The sequence below is a fragment of the Lagenorhynchus albirostris genome, chromosome 19, assembly GCF_949774975.1.
Source record: "Lagenorhynchus albirostris chromosome 19, mLagAlb1.1, whole genome shotgun sequence".
Classification (NCBI taxonomy): domain Eukaryota; kingdom Metazoa; phylum Chordata; class Mammalia; order Artiodactyla; family Delphinidae; genus Lagenorhynchus; species Lagenorhynchus albirostris.
In genome coordinates this window covers 2,885,307-2,909,620 of record NC_083113.1, presented here as the reverse complement: position 1 = coordinate 2,909,620, position 24,314 = coordinate 2,885,307, and the positions used below count along the sequence as shown (strand labels likewise).

Here is a 24,314-nt window from a genome sequence, read left to right as displayed (position 1 = left end):
TAAATAAATAAATTTATTTATTTATTTATGGCTGTGTTGGGTCTTCATTTCTGCATGTGGGCTTTCTTTAGTTCCGTCAAGTGGGAGCTACTCTTCGTTGCAGTGCACAGGCTTTTCACTGTGGTGACTTCTCTTGTTGCAGAGCACAGGCTCTAGTCACACGGGTTTCAGTAGTTATGGCATGTGGGCTCAGTAGTTATGGCTCACAGGCTCTAGAGCACAGACTCTGTAGTTTTGGTGCACGGGCTTAGTTGCTCTGCAGCATGTGGGATCTTCCTGGACCAGGGCTCAGACCTGTGTCCCCTGCATTGGCAGGCAGATTCTTAACAACTGTACCATCAGGGAAGCCCCCTAGTTTTATTCTTTCACATGTAGCTACCTAGTTTTCCCACCACCATTTATTGAGGCAACTGTCCTTTCCCAATTGTACACTCTTGCCTCCTTTGTCATAGATAAATTGACCATATGACTGTGGGTTTACTTCTGGACTTTTTACTCTGTTCCATTGATCTATGTGTCTGATTTTGTGACAAGACCATACTGTTTTGATTATGATAGCTTTGTAGTATGGTTTCAAGCCTGGGTGCATGATGCCTCCAGCTTTGCTCTTCTGTCTCAAGACTGCTTTGGGTATTTGGGGTCTTTTGTAGTTCCATACAAATTTTAGAAATATTTGTTCTAGTTGTGGTGAAAAATGTCATTGGTATTTCGATAAGGATTGCACTGAGTCTGTAGATTGCTTTGAGTAGTATGTATATTTCCATGATATTGATTATTCCAATCCATGAGCATGGTATATCTTCCCATTTGTTTGTGTCATCTTCAATTTATTTCCTCAGTGCCTTATAGTTTTTAAACTAGAAGTCTTTCACTTCCTTGGTTAAATTTATTACTAGATATTTTATTCTTTTTGATGCAACTGTAAATGGGATTATTTTCTTCATTTCTATGACAGTTCATTATTAGTGTACAGAAATACAACAGATTTCTGTGTACTAATTTTGTATTCTGCAATTTTAGTCAATTCACTTAACTCTAACAGTTCTTTTGTGGAGTTTTTGGGGTTTCTATATATACAGTGTCATGCCATCTGCAAATAGTGAGTTTTACTTCTTCCTTCTGTAAACTGAAATTTCAGAAACAGACCTGATTGAAATAAAAAGGCATTTATTTGGGGTTTGTTAAGAATGTAGTCCAGGAGGGAATTCCTTGGCAGTCCAATGTTTAGGACTCTGCCCTTTCACTGCCAAGGGTGCGGGTTCAATCCCTGGTCAGGGAACCAAGATCACGCAAGCCACCCCCCACCCCCCAAAATGTATTTAGTCCAGGACACACAGAGTCAAGGAGCATGTGAATTGTATTCTACTATACTACAAAATGGAGAAAGGTTAAAATGGAAGGCAAAAACTGCAAGGCCATAGTGAGTTACATAGTTGTCTGTCAGGAATTATAATTGGAGCAAGCAAGAAATAAGGCAGCTTGTTAACAAGGATTGGTTGGTGTTCAAAATGGTTGCAGTTACAAGGGGAAATTTTAGACCAAAAGGGTGAAGCTTCTGAGTGTTCTAAATATGGCTGATGGTGTCCTTGGGTTTCGTACAGTTCAAAGAAAGTTCAAATTCTCAGTGATGCCGGGATGTATCTGAGATCTGATCCTTAATGGCTGCTCAACTCCATTTTGTATGCCTGAGTATGATTACACCATTATAATTTCAATTTGTCATTCCTCAAGGTAAAGATTTTATGACAGATGAATAATTCTAATATTAGGATTATCAGGATTAAAGAAAACATGAGGAAGGGGTAAAAAGGCTTACTGACCCTCAATGTGACAAAGTCAAGTATATAGGTACCTCAGTTAAAAAGAAGAAAAACAGTCTGAAACTATCAACAAAGTTGGGGTTACAGGCCTGGTCTCGACTCTTGCGATGAACTGTCTACTCAGATGTCATCTGCTTCTGACCCAGGGAAGTTTTTCTTGTTCTGACAAAGGTCATCTATGGGTTGGGAGGTCCACTCACGATTGGTAGCCTTTTAAAAATGAGAAACGTGACTCCATGATTGAACACCAAAGGTTTTGCTGCACATGGCTTAGTGAACAACCTGTTAATACCTGATTAACAACCTCTTTCCATTGAGGTTTCAAAGCATCTCCAGGGAGGTGTCTTTTCCAATAAATATAATCACCTGGTTGTAAATTATTTTAATGTCTTTAATGTCTTTGTCTCCTGGGAACTCTTTTTTTTTTTAAAGGTTTCTCACTTATAAAAGATTCTAGTACTAGTAAGCATGAAGCTTTAATGTTTTTAGTTAATTCTTGGCAATATGTTAAGAGGTCTCCTTTAACCACATTGGGCTTATGTAGTGCATTTTATATATATATATATTTTTTTTTTTTTGTGTGTGTGTGTGTGTGTGTGTGCTGTACGCGGGCCTCCCACTGCTGTGGCCTCTCCCCTTGTGGAGCACAGGCTCCGGACGTGCAGGCTCAGCGGCCATGGCTCACGGGCCCAGCCGCTCTGTGGCATGTGGGATCCTCCCAGACCAGGGCACAAACCCGTGTCCCGTGCATCGGCAGGCAGACTCTCAACCACTGCACCACCAGGGAAGCCCCTGCATTATATATTTTCATTGTTCTTCCCATAATTATTTCAAAGGAAGAAAGTCGGTGCTTACCAAAGGGGGTAGACCTTAGGCTGAGCAATACCAGGGGCAGGGCTTCCGGCCATGGTAGATTAAAAGATTCAACTAGTTTAGCCAATTAAGTCTTTTTAAAATTATTATTATTGAAATATACTTGATTTACAATGTTGTATTAATTTCTGCTGAACAGCAAAGTGATTCAGATATATATATATATATATATATATATATATATATTCTTTTTCACATTGTTTTCCATTATGGTTTATCACAGGATGTAGTTCCTGTGCTACACAGTAGGACCTTGTTGTTTATCCATTCTATTCAATATATATTGTATAATAGTTTGCATCTGCTAATCCCAAACCCCCAATCCATCCCTCCCTAACCCCTTCTCCCCCCTGGCAACCACAAGTCTGTTCTCTATGTCTGTGAGTCTGTTTCTGTTTTTATACATAAGTTCATTTATGTCATATTTTAGATTCCACATAAAAGTGATATCATATGGTATTTGTCTTTCTCTTTCTGACTTACTTAGTATGATAATCTCTAGTTCCATCCATGTTGCTGCAAATGGCATTATTTCATTCTTTTTTATGGCTGACTAGTATTCCACTGTATATATGTACACATTTTTTATCCATTCTTCTGTCGATGGACATTTAGGTTGTTTCCATGTCTTGTTAGCCAATTGAACCTTAATGGCTCTATATGTAAGTTCCACTAGCCTGGAGGACTGTGAATGATAGAGGCAGTGGAAATACTGGGGGGGGGGGAATAAAAGGCCAAGTTTTACAGATTGACTGAATAATTTGCCCTGTAAAATGAGTTCCTTGATTATTATGAAGCTCAGATGAAATACTCCATGTAGAAATTATTTTTTCCAAAAGAATTTTGCCTACCAAAAGTGCTATAGCCCTGCAACATGGAAATGTTTCAATCCAGTGAGAAAACATGCATACTAGTACAACTACATATTTATATCCCTGAGATGGTGGCAGTTGGATAAATTACATTAACCATACCTCAAAGGGTCCTGAAGGCAAAGGAAAACAATCTTTAGGGAAATGGATGGGTTTACCTGGATTACGTTTTGGACAAATGTTACACTTCAAATATACTTCAGTGGCTATTTTGTGGGATGGTTTTCAGTAGCATTGTTTTGCACGTATCATTTTATCTGGGCCCCCATGTATGTTCAATAATATGTTCCTGGAGGCTATGAGTCAAAACTGGAGTATTGTTAGACCCGTACCATAAATTATGATCTTCCCAAAATTTACATCCCTGGTATAAGATTTGTCTTGTTCCTCTGGAGAAACATTGTTTTAGGTTTCTGACAGTTAATCCCGTAAGCTAACATAAGGTTAGGTAATAATTAAAGCTTTTTTGAAGTGGGTCAGAGAGCAGCAGTCATTGCTACAGTATCGGCTAAATTATTTCCTTTCCTTTGAACCAAGCCTTGACTAACCTGAGATATTTATAATGGCCAGAAGTTTTAGTATTTTAATAGCTTCCAGAAGGTCCAATACATATTGGCTATTCTTAATAGTTTGTCCTGTGCGAGCCCTTGTCCAGGAAGGTCCCACATGCCGTGGAGCAACTAAGCCCGTGAGCCACAACTACTGAGCCCGTGTGCCACAACTACTGAAGCCTGTGCGCCTAGAGCCCATGCTCCACAAGAAGAGAAGCCACTGCAATGAGAAGCCCGTGCACCGAAACAAAGAGTAGCCCCCACTTGCCACAACTAGAGAAAAAGCCCCCGCGCAGCAACGAAGACCCAACACAGACATAAATAAATAAATAAAATTTTAAAAAAAGGGGGGGACATGGTGGCTGATGTCTCTTTTTTTTTTTTTTAAAAAAAAACATACTGGCTATCAGTATAAATATTAACAATTTGGTCTTTTGCTATAATGCAGGCTCAAGTAGTTAGAGGCTGTCTTTTTGAGAAGCCTGCATGCCTGAAGAGCAAAGAAGTTAGTTATCCACATATTGGAGTAAAGTGAAGTCATTTGGGAAAGTAACATCTGCAAGGTATGATTTTAAGGTCTGAGAAAAGTAAATAGGACTCTCCGTATATCCCTGGGGCAATACTGTCCAAGTGTACTGTTGATCATTCCAAGTAAAGGCAAACAAGGATTGGCTGTCTGGATCCACTGGCATAACAAAGAAAGTACCACATAAATCAGCCATGTGAAAACCTTGCTGTCTGTGGGAACTGCAAATAAAGGGATATGGGAATTAAGGACTACTGAATGGCGGGATATGACTATATTATTGATGGCTATTTAATACTGAACAAAATGCCTCTTCCATTAGGTTTTCTAACTGGGAGGAAGGGGGTATTGCAAGGACTGGTGCAAGGAATCACTAGACCTTGTTTAATATAGTCTTTTATGATATGTTGAATTCCTTTTATAGGTTCCTGTTTGACGAGATATTACTTGATGTTGGGGAGGGGTTAAGATGAGTCTACATCTATTTTGATTGGGGTTGCTGAATGAATTTTCCCTCTATCCACAGAGATTTGAGACCGTAGTGTTTGTACAAGTTCATTCTTTCTTGGGGTTATGACTGATGTGAGAAAAATGATGGCACTTCACATGCAGGGCCTAAATTTGTGTCATTAGGGCCTTGTTGATTGGAATGTTCTTCCAGATGTAAAACATTTCCCCCTTTTGTGAGAAGGAAACATGTGCATTATGGACCTCTAAGAGGTCTCTTCTGAGGATGTGTACAGGAGTGGAAGGAAGAAGGAGAAAGGAATGTGTCTCTGTGACAGGGCCAATTTGGAATGGAGTGGGTTGAGATTTAAAAACAGTCATAGGGTGCTTAGAAACTCCCACCATTGAAATTGTTTTAGTACTCCACAGAAGAGAATGTTTCAAAGTGCTAGGATTGAGAACAGAAAGTGTGGTACCCCGTATGAATTAAAGCTCTGTCTGCTCTCAAACAATGGTGAATTCAATTTCTCCAGAATGTTAGTGAGAAGAAAGGGAGAAACCCCAGGTATTTCCTTGGAGCAGCCCTAGGTGAGACAGAAAGGAAGTTGCATAGGACCTTTGTTTGGAGAAGGGCTGGCAGGATTTTGTTTTCTCTCTGAGTGATTTTCTGAATTTATAGCAAGCTTTTTTAAAATTCCCAGGCTTTTTCTGCAATAATAGCAAAGGTACCTTTGAAGGTCTTCTGTGTTGGAGCATCTTTCATTGTAAGATTGGAGGCGTGTTGGCCTTTTTTGGCCAGTCAATTGCTGAAGCTGTAAACTAATTATTTGAGTAGCCTTCTTCTTGGCTCTTTTTGTATGGTCTTGGACAGCTGCTGTGCCAAACTGCATAAATCACGGGCATCCATAGCTGTCCAATTTCACTGATGCCTTCTAACTAAAGTATCAAGTTCTTAATCTAAACCGTTCATGAGTTGGTATTAACATTTTCCATCCCTGAATACTGTTTGAAAGTTTTTTGAAATCTTTCAAAGAATTCAAGTACAGGCTCCTTAGGTTTTGAGTACACAGTTGGATATGTTTCAATCAGTAATATTTGGGGAAACTTCTGGAATAAACAGTAAAGGGTTTTGGCTAAGCCTTTGGCCCTATCTTGATCTTCAGTTGTTTTCTTTTGGAAGTCTTCTATAGGTTTTTTCCAATCCATCTTATTAAGCCATTCTTTTGCTCTGCCTTCCCCTACCAGCATGTGTATAAGTTGATAAGGATCAGAATAGCTTGGTTCATAGGTTTGTATAACAAGATTAAATTGTTTGGCAAAGGAAATGAGGTCCAAAAAGAATCACAGAATTCTTTAGCTATAGCCCTAAGTTCACGTTTACTCCATGGGACAAAGACAATAAAAGGTTCATGTGGACTTCGTTTTAATAGGGGCTGCCAGGACAGGGGGTTGAGTGGGGTTTAGGCTCAGGAGTGTTAACTGATGGAGGAGGAGGAGGAGGGTGTCTGGTGGAGAAAGAGAAGAGAGGGGGTAAGTTAAATAAAAAGGGAGTTTGCAAAGAGGTGGGTAAAAGAATGGAGGAGAAGGTGCAGAATTGGGAGGGGAATGGGAGTAGGGTAAAGAATTTCATGATTTCTTAAGTTTAGAAACAGCCTGAGTCAATTTTTAATTACAGCTTGGAGGGAAGCAATTTCCTCAGTATTATGTTTAGAGGCCTCTAAATATCAATTAAAACATTCTTTCTGAGACCTCCCTTGTGGCACAGTGGTTAAGAATCTGCCTGCCAATGCAGGGGACATGGGTTTGATCCCTGGTCCGGGAAGACCCCGCATGCCACGGAGCAAGTAAGCCCATGCGCCACAGCTACTGAGCCAGCGTGCTGCAACTACAGAAGCCCACGATCTGCAACAAGAGAAGCCACCGCAATGAGAAGCCTGTGCACCGCAACGAAGAGTAGCCCCCGCTCATCGCAACTAGAGAAAGCCTGTGTGCAGCAATTTATTATTTGTTATTTTTAATAATAAATTTAAAAAATATGTTTTCCATTAATTTTTCTCTGTTTCTGGTATTTCTTTCTAGGCATGCATGAAGATTGACAAATTTGGGAATTTCAAAAGCTTCCCATTTTGGCCAGGGCAATTTAAAATCATACCAGGTTAAATGGACCCATTTAGATAGGTCGTTACAGGATGAGGGCCCATAGGTGTTAAACACAAAGCTGACAGGGTTTTGTTTTGTTTTGAATGAGAACTTGGCATTATTCTGAGTACTCATAAAAATCAAAAGAAACCTGAAACCCGAATCTCCTACCAAGTGGCACAGATTAAAACAAAACAAAATAAAACCAACATAAAAACTCCACTCCCAAAAGGGAGGACTAAAGTCAACACTGAGAGACACCCAATTTTATTTATGATCTAAACCTTGACCAAATGAGAGTTTTGGGGTCAGGAGGACTCTCTGCAGTCTTTATGTGAGTGAAAAGATTGCTAAACGCAATGGGTCTATGTAGGTACTGAATGCCAATACCAAGTCTGAAGAAGTGCTGGAGGTCACACTGGGTAATACCAACTACACCAAGAAATGTTAACCTAAATTTCAGAAATGGAGACCTTATTGAAATAAAGAGGCATTTATTTGTGGTTTATTAGACTACAGCCTGGGAGACACAGGTTCAAGAAGCACCTGAACTATGTTCCTCTGGATTACAAAATGGAGGAAGCTTACACAGGCAAAAAACTGCAAGGGCAGTTAGTTACATATATTGTTTGTAAGGAATTATTTAGAGATGGCAAGAAGAGTGCTTGCTAAACAAGCATTGGTTGGGGTCTGAAATTCTTGAACTGACAAAGGGGAACCTTGAGACCATAAAGTTACACCCAGCAGATGTTGTTCTAAATATAGCTGTAGGTGTCCTGGGGTTTGGTACTTCACAAAAAGTTCAAGTTCTCAGTGGTACAGGGATGTGTCTGAGACTAGAACCTCAATAGTCTTCCCAATCCGTTTTGTACACCTGAACTATAATTACTCCATTATGATTCCAATGTTTCCTCACTTTGCAATTTGGATGCCTTTTATTTTTCTTGCCTAGCTGCTGTGGCTAGGACTTCTATGAATGGTGGTGGGGGCACATCCTTCAAGGACTGAGGTTTAAGCCACTGGGGCCATGTACCTATTTCTCCTATCCTGAGCCTCAGAACTGTTCCCTAGTTTCCGCACACTGGTAGAAAGTTGCCCCCACCCTGTCCCATACTCTCACATCTCAATGTGTTCATGGTATCCATTACAGGAGTGCAAAATCACATTGTTTTAAATGGAGTTCACATGATGTAGCCTTGAAATAAGGGGAAATCAGAACATGTGAAATATCTTTGCCATTTGCAAAGGGCAGGGTGACTTTGAGACAGATGTGTGCCTCTGTGAGCCTGGCGCCGCCTTCCAGCAGGGCAGGGACTTCAACTCTCACACAGTTTGTGATTATCTATGTGCTAAGATTCTCCTATTTGGGGATCCAAAAGGAGGGTAGAATCCCACACCTGATTTAAACCAAATTGAAAACAAATTCATTTTTCCTTAGCAGTGTTCCTTCTCAGATGCAGACTTTTCCCATTTTGCACTCTCTCTGTGGCTTTTGGATTAAGAGACCTGACCCACGTCAAGCATTTGTTCAATCGCTATGGAAGGCAGTGCCCATTGATTAATATTGTGTTATTGCTACATTAAGTGAAAAGCTACTGTCTGTGCTGCCTATATAAATACTGCCCATTGTCATGCACAGCCCATTGGCAACATGCAGAAGTAGTCTTTTTTTTGTGGAAGTGGGTCTAGTGGTGAAGGGTTGTGCTCAGAGCAGAGGACAGAAGTCAGGAAGACATGTATAGCAAAGTCAAATCCTTCAAGGACTTTGGGGAAACCCCTTCTTACACTTGTTTAAGATCTATACACTTTTGGTCTCTTTTTCATGTATCAATATTCACTGAGCACCTAGCACAATGCCTGGCCCATATTAGGTGTTCAATAAATATCTACTGAATGAATGAATGCCCTCATCCAAGCAAGGTGAATATATATTATTATATTTTATGGGTACTTAGAAATTATATAATGTTCTTTAAATCTTTGTAAAGGCTAACAGGCTAAGTCTTTTATGTGTGGGTATGAAGTGGCAAATTTGGGAAAGAGAAAATAACAGATGTTTAGGCTGTTTTCAGTGGGTGCAGCCTGTGTATAATGAACAGCCCCCCCACCCCAGTGATTCATGATGATCAAACTTACCCTTGTAATTTAGCCCTGTGAGAAAGACAGCCATTGCCCAGACATCAATGCACATGACTGTACTGCCACTGCCTTCTAACTTATTCATTCTAAATATCTGGACACAACAAGGGGAGAAGGATTCAGAAAGAGTGATCAGCACAATGAGAAATTTGGTCTTGGGTAGATTACACCCCAGATCTTCTCTTTCCCACAAACCTAATACTACAAGCAACTTCTTACAAAATATTTGGATATAAAGGTAAAAGTCCAACAAATTTTTTTGTTCAAAAGCGTTGGGAATGAAGCTATAATAAAAATTTTGTGGCCACAATACTAAAACGGACAGGAACACACGTTGTGCTCTATTTGTAACCATGGAGATCAGCTCCAGACCAGATGGGGCTGATGTAGGCACTGCATCCCCGCCTCAGGTGATCTTGTGGTATGCGGTACGCCTCCTCTTCAGTTCTGTGGAATCCAATTAACAAATACTGACCTGGCTTCGGCCAATCATGGCTGGATTGCCCACAAAACCAGGTAAGCATTTGCTGGGATGGAAGCAGGGACAGGGGAATGGGGCATTCAAGAAAGAATCAGGAAGGGAATTCCCTGGTGGTCCAGTGGTTAAGACTCCCCACTTCCACTGCAGGGGGCACGGGCTTGATCCCTATTTGGGGAACTAAGATCCCACAAGCCATGTGGCGTGGCTAAAAAAAAAAAAAATTAGGAAATCTGTACCCATCATTTTATTTATGGAGTGCTTGCTATTGCCAGACACTGCCCCTATCACTGGATAAATAGCAATCTTTCTCTCCCTCATGGAAATTACATTTTTGCATTAATTAAAAATTTATTTTCCAACGGAATATTGTTTCTATTTTGAATTATTTGGGAGGGTACCATAATCATTTTAGTATTGTTGCCATAAAATTTTTATTATAGCTTCATTCCCAGCATGAGGTAACGACTTTTACCTTTTTGTTTGTTAAATATTTATTTATTTATTTATATTTTACTTGGCCGTGTCAGGTCTTAGTTGCGTCACATAGGATCTTCATTACAGCGTGCAGGATCTTTAGCTGCTGCGTGTGGGATCTTTAGCTGTGGCATGCTAACTCTTAGTTGCTGCATGTGGTATCTATTTCCCTGGCCAGGGATCGAACCCGGGCCTCCTGCATTGGGAACACCGAGTCTTAGTCACTGGACTACCAGGGGAGTCCCTAAAGACTTTTACCTTTATGTCCAAATATTTTCTAAGAAGTTGCTTGTAGTATTAGGTTGAGTTTTTTAGTAGGAATGATCACTGCTGTAAGGGTGAGAGAAGTCTCACATAAATCCAGGAAGTTTGGCTTTAGGCGAAATATGCAAAGTCAATAACAGGAGTAATTACCAGCAGTACTATCAGGAGTTAGGTGTCACCATGCTGAGTCTGAGGTATTGCAGGCACCTTTAAGTGGAGGTGTTAGTGGGCATGTGAAATATACACCTGGAGTTCAGGGAAGGAGGGGGTTCATGTAAAGATACCCATAAGCAGGAGATTGGCACGTGGACTATGTCAGACTTAAGAGGAACACCTCACAGGTTATGTGGCAATGCCATTAAGGCTGAAGGGAGGGTATTCTGCATGGACTGGCTCACTTGCCTGGACCCCTGGACAGGGGTGGTGGCTGTCATCATCACTAAGACAGGTTAGGAAGTACAGCGACCATGAGACAGAGTGTGTGTGTTTGCATGAGTGTGTGTAGGGGGTGCGGGAGGAGGCTGTCATCATCACTAAGACAGGTTAGGAAGTACAGTGACCATGAGAGAGAGAGAGAGAGAGAGAGAGAGAGAGAAAGAGGGAGAGGTGTGTGTGTGTGTGTGCGTGTGTGTGTGTGTGTGCGTGCGTGTGCATGTGGTGCGGGAGCTGGCCTCAGATGAAGATCCAGGAGTGACATGAAATTCCAAGGAGGTGAATAAGAGATTTATTGACAGGCAAAGCAGTAAATGGAATCAGATGACACTGAGATAAGACCTGGTGCTGTTTTCCTCTCTACAGGCTCAGAGTTTTGTGATAACTCCTGGTGAAGCCTAAAGAGTGTCAGACTGGATGATAGATTAGCTAAAGAGTAAATAAGGTCAATTTCTACCAAACATACAAAGAAGAACTTACACCAATCCATCTCAAAGTCTTCCAAAAGACTGAAGAGGACGGAACACTCCCCAAGTCATTCTATGAAGCTACCACCACCCTGATACAAAAACCTGACAAAAACACCACCAAAAAAGAAAATTACAGGCCAATATCGTTGACGAATATAGACGCAAAAATTCTCCACAAAATATTAGCAAACCAAATCCAACAACACATAAAAAGGATCATACAGCAGGATCAAGTTGGATTCGTCCCAGGATCAAAGGATGGCTCAACATATGTAAATCAATCAATGTAATACACTACATCAAGAAAAGAAAAGACAAAAACCATGTGACCATCTCAATAGATGCAGAAAAAGCATTTGATAAAATTCAACATCCATTCATGATAAAAACTCTCACCAAAGTGGGTATAAAGGGAACATATCTCAACATAATAAAAGCTATTTATGAGACTTCCCTGGTGGCACAGTGTTTAAGAATCTGCCTGCCAATGCAGGGGACACGGGTTCGAACCCTGGTCCAGGAAGATCCCACATGCTGCGGAGCAAGTAAGCCTGTATGCCACAACTACTGAACCTGTGCTCTAGAGCCCACAAGCCACAACTACTGAGCCCGTGTGCCACAACTACTGAAGTCCATGTGCCTAGAGCCCATGCTCTGCAACAAGAGAAGCCACCACAATGAGAAACCCATGCACTGCAACAAAGAGTAACCCCCACTCACTGAAACTAGAGAAAGCCCGCACGCAGCAACAAAGACCCAATGCAGCCAAAAAGAAAAGCTACTTATGACAAACCCACAGCCAACATAATACTCAATGGTGAAAAGCTGAAAGCCTTCCTGCTAAAATCTGGAACAAGACAAGGACGCCCACCCTCACCACTTCTATTCAACATAGTATTGGAAGTCCTAGCCAGAGCAATCAAACAAGAAAAAGAAATAAAATGTATCCAAATTGAAAGGAAAGATGTAAAATTCTCATTATATGCAGATGACATGATACTATATATTGAAAACCCTAAAGACTCCACACAAAAACTACTAGAACTGATAACTGAATTCAGCAAGGTAGCAGGATACAAGATTAACACACAGAAATCAGCTGCACTTCTTTACACTAACAATGAAATATCAGAAAGGGAAAGTAAGAAAACAATCCCTTTTAAAATTTCATTAAAAAAATTAAAATACTTTGGGCTTCCCTGGTAGCACAGTGGTTGAGAATCTGCCTGCTAATGCAGGGGACACGGGTTCGAGCTCTGGTCTGGGAAGATCCCATATGCCACGGAGCAACTAGGCCCGTGAGCCACAGCTACTGAGCCTGCACATCTGGAGCCTGTGCTCCACCACAAGAGAGGCTGCAATAGTGAGAGGCCCGTGCACCGCGATGATGAGTGGCCCCCGCTTGCCACAACTAGAGAAAGCCCTCACACAGAAACGAAGACCCAACACAGCCAACAATAAATAAATAAACAAATGTGGGGTTAAAAAAAAAATTAAAATACTTAGAAATAAACCTGATCAAGGAGGTAAAAGACTTATATGCTGAGAGCTATAAAACACCGATAAAAGAAACTGAAGATGATTCAAAGAAATGGAAACCTATCCCATGATCTTGGGTTAGAAGAATTAATAGTGTTAAAATGGCCATACTACCCAAAGCGATCTACAGATTCAATGAAATCTCCATCAAATTACCCACGACATTTTTCACAGAACTAGAACAAGAAAATTCTAAAATTTATATGGACCCATAAAAGACCCATATTGCCAAAGCAATCCTGAGGAAAAAGAAAAAAGCTGGAAGCATAATCCTCCCACACCACAGACAATACTATAAAGTTATAGTCATCAAAACAGCATGGTACTGGCATAAAAACAGACACATGGATCAATGGAACAGAAGAGAGAGCCCAGAAATAAACCCACACACCTATGGTCAATTAATTTTCAACAAAGGAGGCAAGAATATACAATGGAAAAAAGACAATCTCTTCAGGAAGTGGTGGTGGGAAAGCTGGACAGCCACATGTAAATCAATGAAGTTAGAACACTCCCTCATACCATACACAAAAATAAACTCAAAATGGCTTAAAGACTTAAACATGAGACATGATACCATAAAACTTTTAGAAGAGAACATATGCAAAACATTCTCTGACATAAACCATAACAATGTTTTGTTAGGTCGGTCTTCCAAGGCAAAAGAAATAAAAGCAAAAATAAACAAATGGGACCTAATCAAACTTATAAGCTCTTGCACAACAAAGGAAACCACAAACAAAACGAAAAGACAACCTACGGACTGGGAGAAAATATTTGCAAACAATGTGATTGACAAGGGCTTAATTTCCAAAATATATAAACAGCTCATACAACTCAATAACAACAAAAAACAAATAACCCAACAAAAAAATAGACAGAGACCTAAATAGACTTTTCTTCAAAGAACATACAGATGGCCAATAGGCCCATAAAAAGATGCTCAACATCACTAGTTGGTAGAGAAATGCAAATCAGAACTATAATGTGATATCACCACACACTGGTCAGAATGACCACCATGAAAAAGTCAAATAAATGCTGGAGAGGGTGTAGTGAAAAGAAAACCCTCCTATGCTGTTGGTGAGTATGTAAGCTGGTAAAGCCACTATGGAGAACAGTATGGAGGTTCCTTAAAAAACTGAAAATAGAGTTACCTTATGATCCAGCAATCCCCCTCCTGATCATACATCTGGAGAAAACACTAATTCAAAAAGATACATGCACCCCTATGTTCACAGAAGCACTATTTACAATAGTCAAGACATGGAAACTATATAAATGTCCAACAGATGGAAGGATAAAGATGTGGTGTGTGTACACACACACACACACACACACACACACACACACACACACACACACACACACACAATGGAATACTACTCAGCCATAAAAAAGAATGAAATAATGCTATTTGCAGCTACATGGATGGACCTAGAGGTTATCATACTAGGCAAAGTAAGCCAGAAAGAGAAAGACAAATACCATATGATATCCCTTATACGTGGAATCTAAAATATGATACAAGTGAACTTATTACAAAACAGAAACAGGGGCTTCCTGGTAGCACCGTGGTTAAGAAGCCGCCTGCCAATGACATGAGTTCGAGCCCTGGTCTGGGAAGATCCCACATGCCACGAAGCAACTAAGCCCGTGCACCACAACTATTGAGCCCGCCCTCTAGAGCCCTCTAACCACAGCTACTGAGCATGCACACCACAGCTACTGAAGCCTGCATGCCTAGAGCCCGTTCTCTGCAACGAGAAGCCACCACAATGAGAAGCCCACGCACCCCAACGAAGAGTAGCCCCACTCGCCACAACTAGAGAAAGCCCGTGCACAGCAACAAAAACCCAATGCAGCCAAAAATAAATGGTAATAAATAAAATATTAAAAAATCTTAACAAACAAAACAAAACAGAAGCAGACGTGAAGGTTGGTGAGTTGGTGCAGAGTTCGTCTCAGCACGCGTGGCCACGCTGGGATGGATTCCTCCTCATCTTCCTCCACAGTGGGTTTGGGCTCGGTTGACTGGCAGCTGCAGCATTTCATGGACGTAGAGACTCAGAAGCAGCGCTTCCAGCAGCTGATGCACCAGATGACGAAACTTTGTTGGGAAAAGTGCACAGACAAGCCTGGGCCAAAGTTGGACAGTCCGGCTGAGGCCTGTTTTGTGAACTGCATTGGGCGCTTCATTGATACAAGCCAATTCAACTTGAATCGACTGTAACAGACCCAGAAACCCAAGCCAGTCTTCTCAGAAAGCTGTTCTGACTGACTTCAGCATTACCTCTTTGGAAAAGGAAGGTAGTTCAAGAAAAGAAGAGCAGTTGATGGGATGGTTGAAGAAAAGGTGGGGGATCGGCTCCCCCTTTGTCACTCTTGGGACATCCTGTCATCTGAATGAACAAAGACCAATTTTTTTGTGTGGGGGGGGGTGTTTGAGGGTCAAATGTGTTTGGGGTTGTGTTTTTTAATGCTAATCTGGGGAAAACAAATGACAGATGAATGGAAAATTCTACTAGATGTATATTACTCTATGTGGGATGAAGCTTTTCTCATAGTCCCATTAACTGCTCCCTACAATTTTAATAGGGGAACTGCTCTATAATTTGATAGTGGGGCCACATAAGTAATAATCTGTTATTTGTGTGGATTCGTTTCAGATTTCTAGAGAGATCGACATACGTCTTTGTGTCTCTCAGAAAGGGCAGCAGCAGGGGAAAGAGTAATTTGGTACTTGACTGTAGCCCTCCTTATCTCATGTTTGACTATCAGTGCTGGAAAAAAAGATGTATTGAATATTCATACAGTACATTTCACCTTTCTAGATTATCTCTCTCCCTTATACTGTGATTCACTTAAATATCTATATAAATTACAGTCTTGAGCTAGTACAGGTAACCTGAGAGTCTAGAGGCCTTTGGTTAAAGGAATCTAGCCAGTGAACATAATTCTCATACTAAACTGCCACAAGGAAGAGGTTAACTTACCCTGTATATTGGGGTCCAAAAAAATTGAAAGATGTGCCTAAATGAAAAAATGTTATAAAGATTTAGGCCACTCAAAAACTAACAGCCGTTTCAGGTAGAGGTGCATGCCTAATGTAAATCAGCATAGTTTCCGTTTAGTGCGTTCTTTTAATCACTGAAATAAAAGATTCTACAAGAAAAAAAAAACAGAAAAAGAAACAGACTCACAGATACAGAAAACAAACTTAAGGTTACCAAAAGGGAAAGGGAGTGGAGGAAGGGATAAGTTAGGAGCTTAGGATAAACAGATACAAACTACTATATACAGATAAACAACAAGGTCCTACTGTAGAGCACAGGGAACTATATTCAATATCTTGTAATAAACTATAATGGAAAAGACAAGAGTAAATGAGGCCACCTGGGAGTCTCTTGGGCTGTGGTGGGAGAGGTGGAGTTGGGCTTTGGATGAGAGGAGGTAGATAGAAAAAAGGTGTGACTGGTGTAGAGTCAGCACATGCAATACTGGAGAGGATGTAAGGCTTGTGACTTCCACACAAGGTTAAAACCTGTGTTCCTGTTTTATCGGGTTGACCAAAAAGTTCGTTCAGGTTTTCCCATAAGATGCTACCGAAAAACCCGAACCAATATTTTTGGCCAACCCAGTATTTTGTAACTCTCGCAGTTTTAGGTTTTTCTATATATGTCTATGATCCATAGTTATTTAATTTTTATAAGTTCTCTTTGCATACCCAATAGCATACCCAACTGCTACCGCACACTGATCTAACATATCATTCTTTCTATACCAAATTGCTTTTGTCCCTTCACTGAAAAACAACTGATCAGTTGTGTGTATGTTTATTTCTAGACCTCCTATTCCCTTACATTTATCTATTTGTATTTATGCTAGCACTTTCTTGTTTCCAGGTTGTTTGGCTATTCTTTGTCCTTTGCACTTGCATTTTCATTGTAGAATCCACTTCGCAATTTCTATTAAAAAAAAAAAGAGCTTACCGAGATTTTGACTTGGATTTCACTTAACACATAGATCAATTTAGAAGGAAATATTGAGCGTTACAATCCGTAAATGTGAGATATCTCTCCTTTTACTTGGGTCTTAATTTTTTTTTCTCTAATTTTTAAAATTCTGTTTACCCATCTTGCATGTATTTTCTACATCTGATGGTATGCTAAATTTTAATTGTATTGACTATATTTTCTTATTTTTTTGTATTTTTCCTACTCTGGCCTTTGGGGCCTTATTCCTGGCAAGGCTATCCATCTCAGAGCTAGTTAATTCCTGCAGGTAAAAAATCCCTCCCCTATAAGCATGCTTGTTATACACAAACCGACCAATCTGGAGCCCACACCCCCAACCATAACCTTATCAAACTCACACACCAAACCAATAATCCTCCCTGCCCTATACCATACCCAGCTCTGGTACCTATACCAGAGCTAGGTACGGGACAACTAGTGTCCACCCTTCCAAAACAGAGCCCGCTGAAAAATTTCAAACTGTCTGTCTTAGTCTTATATGTCTGCTATAACAGAACACCATAGACTGGATGATTTATGAAGAACAGACATTCATTTATCCCAATTCTGGTGACTGGAAGTCCTCCAATGCCATAAAGGTGCCTCATGATTGGGTGAAGGTCCTCTTCTGGGTGGCAACTAGGGATGACCCCTGAAGCCCAAAGTCTGCCAGAATTTTTCAAGGCTGTGAGCCATGCTCTTCTTGACCTGCCTCCTGAGCAGAAGGTGGAGGCCCAGCATATGCGGCCCAGTATGACATGTTGTGCTTCCTGTTTCTAGGGAACCGTGTAAGTGTCCTTCTTCAAAGTAACTTCCATGTCTGCATGTCTCACAGTGCATGATTAAAACAAGTCCCTGGTACATTTCAACACAGACATTTGGGGCGGGGAGGGGGGATCTGAAGTTCTCAACTGTTTATTGCTATTGCAAATAGAATGGTTTCTTTTATATGGATCTTGAATTCTTCAAGCTTCAGATACTCAGTCGTTCTAGCAGGGTCTTTTGGTTAATGTTATGTTTTGTTTTTTATTGAAGTATAGCTGATGTACAATATTATATAAATTAGAGGAGTACAATATAGTGATTCACAATTTTTAAAGGTTGTACTCCATTTATAGTTATAGCATATTGGTTATATTCCCTGTGTTGTACAATATATCCTTGTAGCTTATTTTGTACATCACAGTTTGTACCTCTGATTCCCCTACCCTTATATGGCCCCTCGCCACTTCCCTTTCCTCACAGGTAACCACTAGTTTGTTCTCTGTACCTGTGAGTCAGCTTCTTTTTTGTTATATTCACTAGTTTGTTGTATTTTTAAGATTCCACATATAAGTGATATTATACAGTATTTGTCTTTCTCTATCTGACTTATTTCCCTTAGCATAATACCCTCCAAGTCCATCCATGTTGTTGCAAATGGCAAATTTTCATTCTTTTTTATGGCTGAGTAGTATTCCATTGTATATGTTTATTCTGGGTTATGCTTTGTTTGGAGATCCCATAGAGTTTTCTCTGTAGATCAGTTTTATTTTTTCCTTAGCAATGTGAGTAATTTTACTTTTTATTGCTTCATTATTGTGACAATACCCGAAAAAAAAAAATTAGGAAGAAATACTCATGACATTACTGATTACTATCCTCACTTCTGTTAATGGTCACATGAGCTAACTAATATGTAGCTCTTCCACAATCCATTCCATGCTCCTTTTGTCCTCAGCAGCACCTCGAATGGTCTTTTTTTTCTTCTTTTTTTTGCAGTACGGGGGCATCTCACTGTTGTGGCCTCTCCCGCTGTGGCACGCAGGCTCCGGACGCGCAGTCTCAGCGGCCATGGCTCACAGGCCTAGCCGCTCCGTGGCATGTGGGATCCTCCCGGACCGGGACACGAACCCGTGCCCCCTGCATCGGCAGGCGGACTCTCAACCACTGCGCCACTAGGGAAGCCCTCGAATGATTATTTTTTATTCCCTGGTGGGGTGACCAAAGTATTCTTTCCTGAAGGGTCTGGGCCATGAGTTGTCCTGCCTGAAATAGGTTGTGGATAGTTTTCCATTGACTTTACCATAGATCATGACAAGACATCTTAAGGGATCTCTGCATTCCAGACAAACACTTCCTTTGTGCAAGTACCAGTGGGAAGTATAGTCCAATTTGCACCTGATAATCACATTCAATCACCAGAGCCAGCACAGTAACTCTTACTTTTCCTGTTGATTCAGAAGCATGAGTAGTGCAAAGTGGCAGACTGGCAGTGTTACTCTCCAGGACAATGGAATCATTCTACTGCAGTAGTGAAAGCACTCTTCCCTTTGCAACTAAGACCTCTACACAATCAGTGCTTCATGAAGACAGGAAGCAAAAATTTTCCCTAGTGCCTCTCTATGGATAACTGTCAGTGGTGCCACTCACATATCTACCCCTTGATTCCTGGACGCATCAATCCAGGCTATGGGACAAATAGTCCTATTTGTTGTTTGATGATTCAGAGCCTATACAGCTTCCTGGGGAATCTTTCCCTGGCCCTCCAAGTATTGCCACATAGCAATCTGCCCAGGCCACAGGAAACATGTGACACCAGGGACCTTTGAACCAAGATTGTGCTGTTTAGGAAGATCCCTGGGTGACACTGATGACAAATGCCATGTAGGGGTCTGCCTGACTCACCCTCTCTTCTGAGAACAGCCCTGCTAACTGGGCTGTGGGGACACCTGACCTCAGCAGGCTGGGCCAGTCAGCTTCCCTCCTGTGGAATCAGGAACAGGAACCTCAGACTGAGGCCCAAGGGTGCTGGGCACTGGGATGGGGGCTGGTGTTCAGAAGGACATTGTTTCTATCCCACCAATCACTGCTACAGACACAGCGAGACCAGGCAGGAGAAGGGACCAGAAAACTGCAGGACCTGTGGGGAGGAGGAAAGGTGACTCCTGTGTCCTTCTGATCAGCCCAGAAACAAGGTGGATAGGGTCCCTCACAGGTGTGAGAGCTGAGCACTTACCCAGTGAGAACAGTAGCTCACAGGTCTCCAGCATCACCTCCTGGTACAGAGTCCTCTGGTCCAGGTCAAGTTGTCCCCACTCCTCTTGGTCACAGCCACATTCTTAAAGGTCACCACCACCTGGAGAGTCAAACACAGGTAGTGGTGTTGGCCTTGTGCACTTGGCTGGGATCAACCCTGTCACTCTGTTGCTGGTGAAGATGCAGAGAAACCCAGGCTTGAATCACCGAGGCCTCTGGATCGCCAAGTTCTGTGTTGGGCTCAAGGGGGAAGCAGATGCAACCTTGGAACATAATGCAATTGTGGCTGAGAGAAAAGTCTCCCATGAAGGAAGTCACTGGAGATGACACAGACAGTGTCACAGTGACACAGACAGTGGTGTTCCATGAGGACTGGGGAGGGATGGTAAGTGCTCTGGGAAAATGATCATGATGATAATTCCAACAATGGTAACAGTAAAGTGATAGCACCTAAGCTTCCCTGGTCCTCACAGTGCACCTGCCCCAAGTTGCGGCCTTTACACAATAAGATTCCTTGCTCGGGAACCAGACTTCCAGGGTTTGAATCAAGACTCTGGAATTTGACACTTCCTGCCAGTGCGACCACAGGGAGGACATCCCATCATTTCTCTAAGCCTCGATTTCTGCATCAATAGAACAATCAGTCCCACTTCACCAGGCCGTTTGGAGAACTAAAGAGAAAATGTTTACATGTGAGATGCTGGACTGCCTGGCACAGTTACATGTTCAATGTATTTTGTGACTCTTACTAATCCTCCCACAGCCCATGAGGTAAATGCCATCATCACCTCCGTGTCACAGCCAGAGGTCTGAGCCCCAGGCAGCTCTAGAAAATCAGCCACAACCTCAAATTTAAGGAGCAGAAGTGGGAATTGAACATCCAGTAAAAGCGGGAACAGAGTTGCCAGAAGATTGGCAGGTGGGGGCAGGGGTACCTTAGCCAGAATTATTATAAAACAACCAGGAAAAGACTATCCTAAGAGGTGACACGGATGCACAGGAAGGGTGGGGAGAGATAGCCCTGCAGAGATCTGGGAACAGGGCCCCAGACAAAGAGAAGTGCAAGCTGAAGCTGGAAATTGGGCAGGAGTTTTACAAGTTCAGGACTGCCTGGCCATGTGCGGTGAGTGAGGGAAAAATGGAGGGAAAAAACCTTGGGGGTAAGCAAGGGGCAGATCAAGTAGAGAGAGCACTGTGGGCCATATATAGTTGGGAGAAAGACTGTATTTATTATAAGTGTGAGGCAAGCACCTGAGGGGGAGACCCACTCATTCACTGAACCACTTGTTGAGTACCTTTTATAAGCCCAGGCTGTTGTTCTATGTCCTAAGCAGCAACAGGTGCTCATGCTCAGGGGCTAGGAAGAGATCCTAAACAAGCAACTAAATAAATGAGCAAGACAATGTCACAGGGACCCAAAGATTCCAAAGTCAAGAAAATAGCGCGAGATGACAAGAGGTTACAGTCTGCTTTAGACAGGGCACCACGAAAAGCCTCTTTCAGGACAGTACACTGGAGTGAGTCTGATATAAAGTGAGGAAGGAGCCAAGTGAATGGGAAGTTAACAAATAAGACAAGTCCTGACAGCGATCAGGACTATGATGAGGGTACTCAGGGTCACGGCTATGGAATTACCCAGGACCTGTTGTGTTTTCATATCCAAACGGACACCACACTCCTGCACACTATCACCACTTACCATATGTAACTGAACCTCAAACAGGAAAACAGATTCAGTGGGAAGCCAGTTCGACTGGCTGTAAACTGAAAGACAAATTCCCTGGCCTTCTGGGCGCCCTGTCTCTCCTGACACCTTTTCTATCCTAGCAGGGCTGCAATCCCCAAGCTGCTGCAGGCTACTCCTGCCTCTTCCCCACCCCAGCCCTTATCTCTGTAGAGGTTACACAGCTGGGAAACCCAAGGGTCAGATTCTCCCAGGAATGAGCCTCTAACATCAACAAAGGCTCAAGAGGCACCTCCGTGGAAAGAGAACCAGAGCGATGCTCCCTGCACCGTGCTGGACGCGGGGGGATACACGTCACCCATGTGCTTTTTCTAGTTCCCTCAAACCCAGTTGGAGGAACTTTAATATTCCTGTTTTGTGCCCGAGAAAACGGAAACCAAGGGCAACAGGGAAAGCTGCTCAAGGTCCTAGACTCGGGAAGGGGCGGGGCCGCAACACACAGAAAGGTCTCCGGACTGTGCGGCCTGCACTCCTCCCTGCGGGTCCTTCCACGCCAGCGGTATGGGGTCAGGGAGATTCGAGAAACCACATCTCTCCCTACCACACAGCGTCCCACTGACTGACAGAAATGGGACACTCCGCCTGAAGCTCCTAACCTGGATTCCCACCCGGAGCACAAGCGACCCCATCCCGAGGCTCCGACAAACAATGCCCTGGGGAGGACAAGGTGACGACTCACAGGACACCACCATCCTGCACAGCAGCGCGCCTCGGCCACTTGGATGGGGTCCGAGCGGGCGTGGCCTGACGCACCTTCCACTCACCTGCGCCGGGGTCACCAGCGCTGCCATCGCACCGCGGCGAGCGTAGGGCCACGTGAGGGCGCCGGAGACCGGCGGGTCCAGCGGGCTTAGCTGACCCTCCCCCAGGTCGTACAAAGGCACAGGTGGGCCCTCCAAGCTGTCCTCCCCGCTCCTTCCCTAAGTCCCGGGAAGAGCTCGTAGTGGGTGGGGACACACCAGCCTCACCACAAAGAAAACCCCGCTCCTCCGGCGCAGGAAGTCCCGCCCCTGACAACGCGAGCCAGTAACGCCCCTTTTCTGTGACGCCATCATTCCGGCCCTCACAGCCATCCCGCAAAGCACAGCCTACTGGGTAGTGTGATTCTTTTTTAAAAATTATTTTATTTATTCACTCATTCATTCATTCATTATGCGCTACGTCTTCGTTGGGGCCCGCGGGCTTCTCTGGTTGTGGCGCGCGTGGTAGCGTAGTTCTTGTTCTGCAGCCGGCCGGGAGAGGCTGTCTCTGTTTCTTCTAGGAGCCTGGGGCCCAGAGGCCTGGAGAGGAGCTGGCAAAGGAAATGCAGAGGCTCTAATGAAGGAGGCGAGGCATGGGATGTTCCTAAAGGGAACGATCCAGATTTCCCTGTTGGGTTTTTTGCGTCTTGTCATTTAAGATGCTCGGAATATAACAAGTGGACATACTGTATTGTAAATTTTTTAATGTTCGTATTCTGCTGCCTCAACATCCCCACAGACTGGCTGTGAGCACATCCCCACCCCACCACCCCAACCCGGGTGACTGGGTACACCAGAGTGATGAGGCTGTGGCCCCAACTCAAGTTCCCCTTCTTGTACTCCCATGACTTAGTGACATTCCAACCCACCAATGAAATCCCCCCATGACTTCTGCCTGGGTACTCCGCCCTGATCCCCAGTAATGGCACTTACCTAGGGGGCCCCACTCTTCTGCTTCGTTGAGAATGCTCTCCAGGTGCTCCTCCTATATGGCTCCTGTGTGGGGTGGCATGCCAGTCTCTCCTAGGACCTGTGAATATAATAAATCCTTTGTATGCCTCTAAGGGTACAATTTCCACGACTGTGTTGTAGTGCTCCATAAAGACCCCACAAGTGGGACTTATTTCTCTCTTCACCATATGGGGGAGTAACACATGATATGATATCACTCAGATACAAAGTACCTTCACTCATAGCCGCAAACTAATAAACATTATCTTATTTCTTTTCAAATACATGTCGATGGAAGCTTTACACTCAGTTTTCTCAGTTTCATTATGTTTGCTCAGAGTCAAGAAAGGGCTTCACACATGGCCATTACTGGGATGTTGGGGAGGAAAAGGTTGGTGTCCCTAAAAAAGATGGACAGTAGTGAAATCTTTTCTATAAACTTTTAAATAAATTGATGAAGTTCATCAAAAGTAAGTTGGGAAAATATAGGGTAGATTTTTTTAAATGAGGGTGCTTTGACATAAATTATAATTTTAAGCATATGTTATTATCCAAGTATCTTTATTTTGTCTCTTCTGTTTTTTGAAGAGGTATTCCCTTTAAAGGGAGATATTGTTTTGTAGACTGCATTCAGCCAACAGGAACACAAAGGAAAACCTGAATGCACACACTGCAATGTCATTCAGTCACAAACTGCATGCTTTTTTTTTTTTTTCTGGCTGGGCTGCACGGATTTCGGGGATCTTAGTTCTCCGACTAGGGATCAAACCTGGAGCCATGGCAGTGAAAGTGCCAAGTCCTAACTACTGGACTGCCAG

General features: G+C 42.7%; 2 protein-coding genes and 1 long non-coding RNA gene across 3 annotated transcripts in view; 2 read left to right on the top strand and 1 right to left on the bottom strand.

Moving 5' to 3' along the window:
* Nucleotides 1-24,314, top strand: part of LOC132509358 (zinc finger protein OZF-like) — a 63,387-nt gene that overhangs the window by 22,704 nt on the left and 16,369 nt on the right. The gene's annotated exons all lie outside the window — the stretch shown is intronic.
* Nucleotides 1,151-22,789, bottom strand: LOC132509376 (uncharacterized). The gene is made up of 3 exons (XR_009536958.1): nucleotides 22,570-22,789; nucleotides 20,042-20,161; nucleotides 1,151-2,030 (listed from the first exon to the last, which is right to left on the bottom strand). It is a non-coding gene; the product is annotated as an uncharacterized LOC132509376 (long non-coding RNA).
* On the top strand, nucleotides 14,967-15,394 carry LOC132509375 (mitochondrial import inner membrane translocase subunit Tim8 A-like). Its single transcript, XM_060130349.1, has one exon. It carries the CDS (start codon nucleotides 15,015-15,017, stop codon nucleotides 15,258-15,260), a length of 246 nt encoding a protein of 81 aa, XP_059986332.1. The 5' UTR covers nucleotides 14,967-15,014; the 3' UTR covers nucleotides 15,261-15,394.

Coding starts and splice junctions, on each gene's coding strand:
- LOC132509375 (XM_060130349.1), top strand. CDS start 15,015: ATGGATTCCTCCTCATCTTCCTCCACAGTGGGTTTGGGCTCGGTTGAC.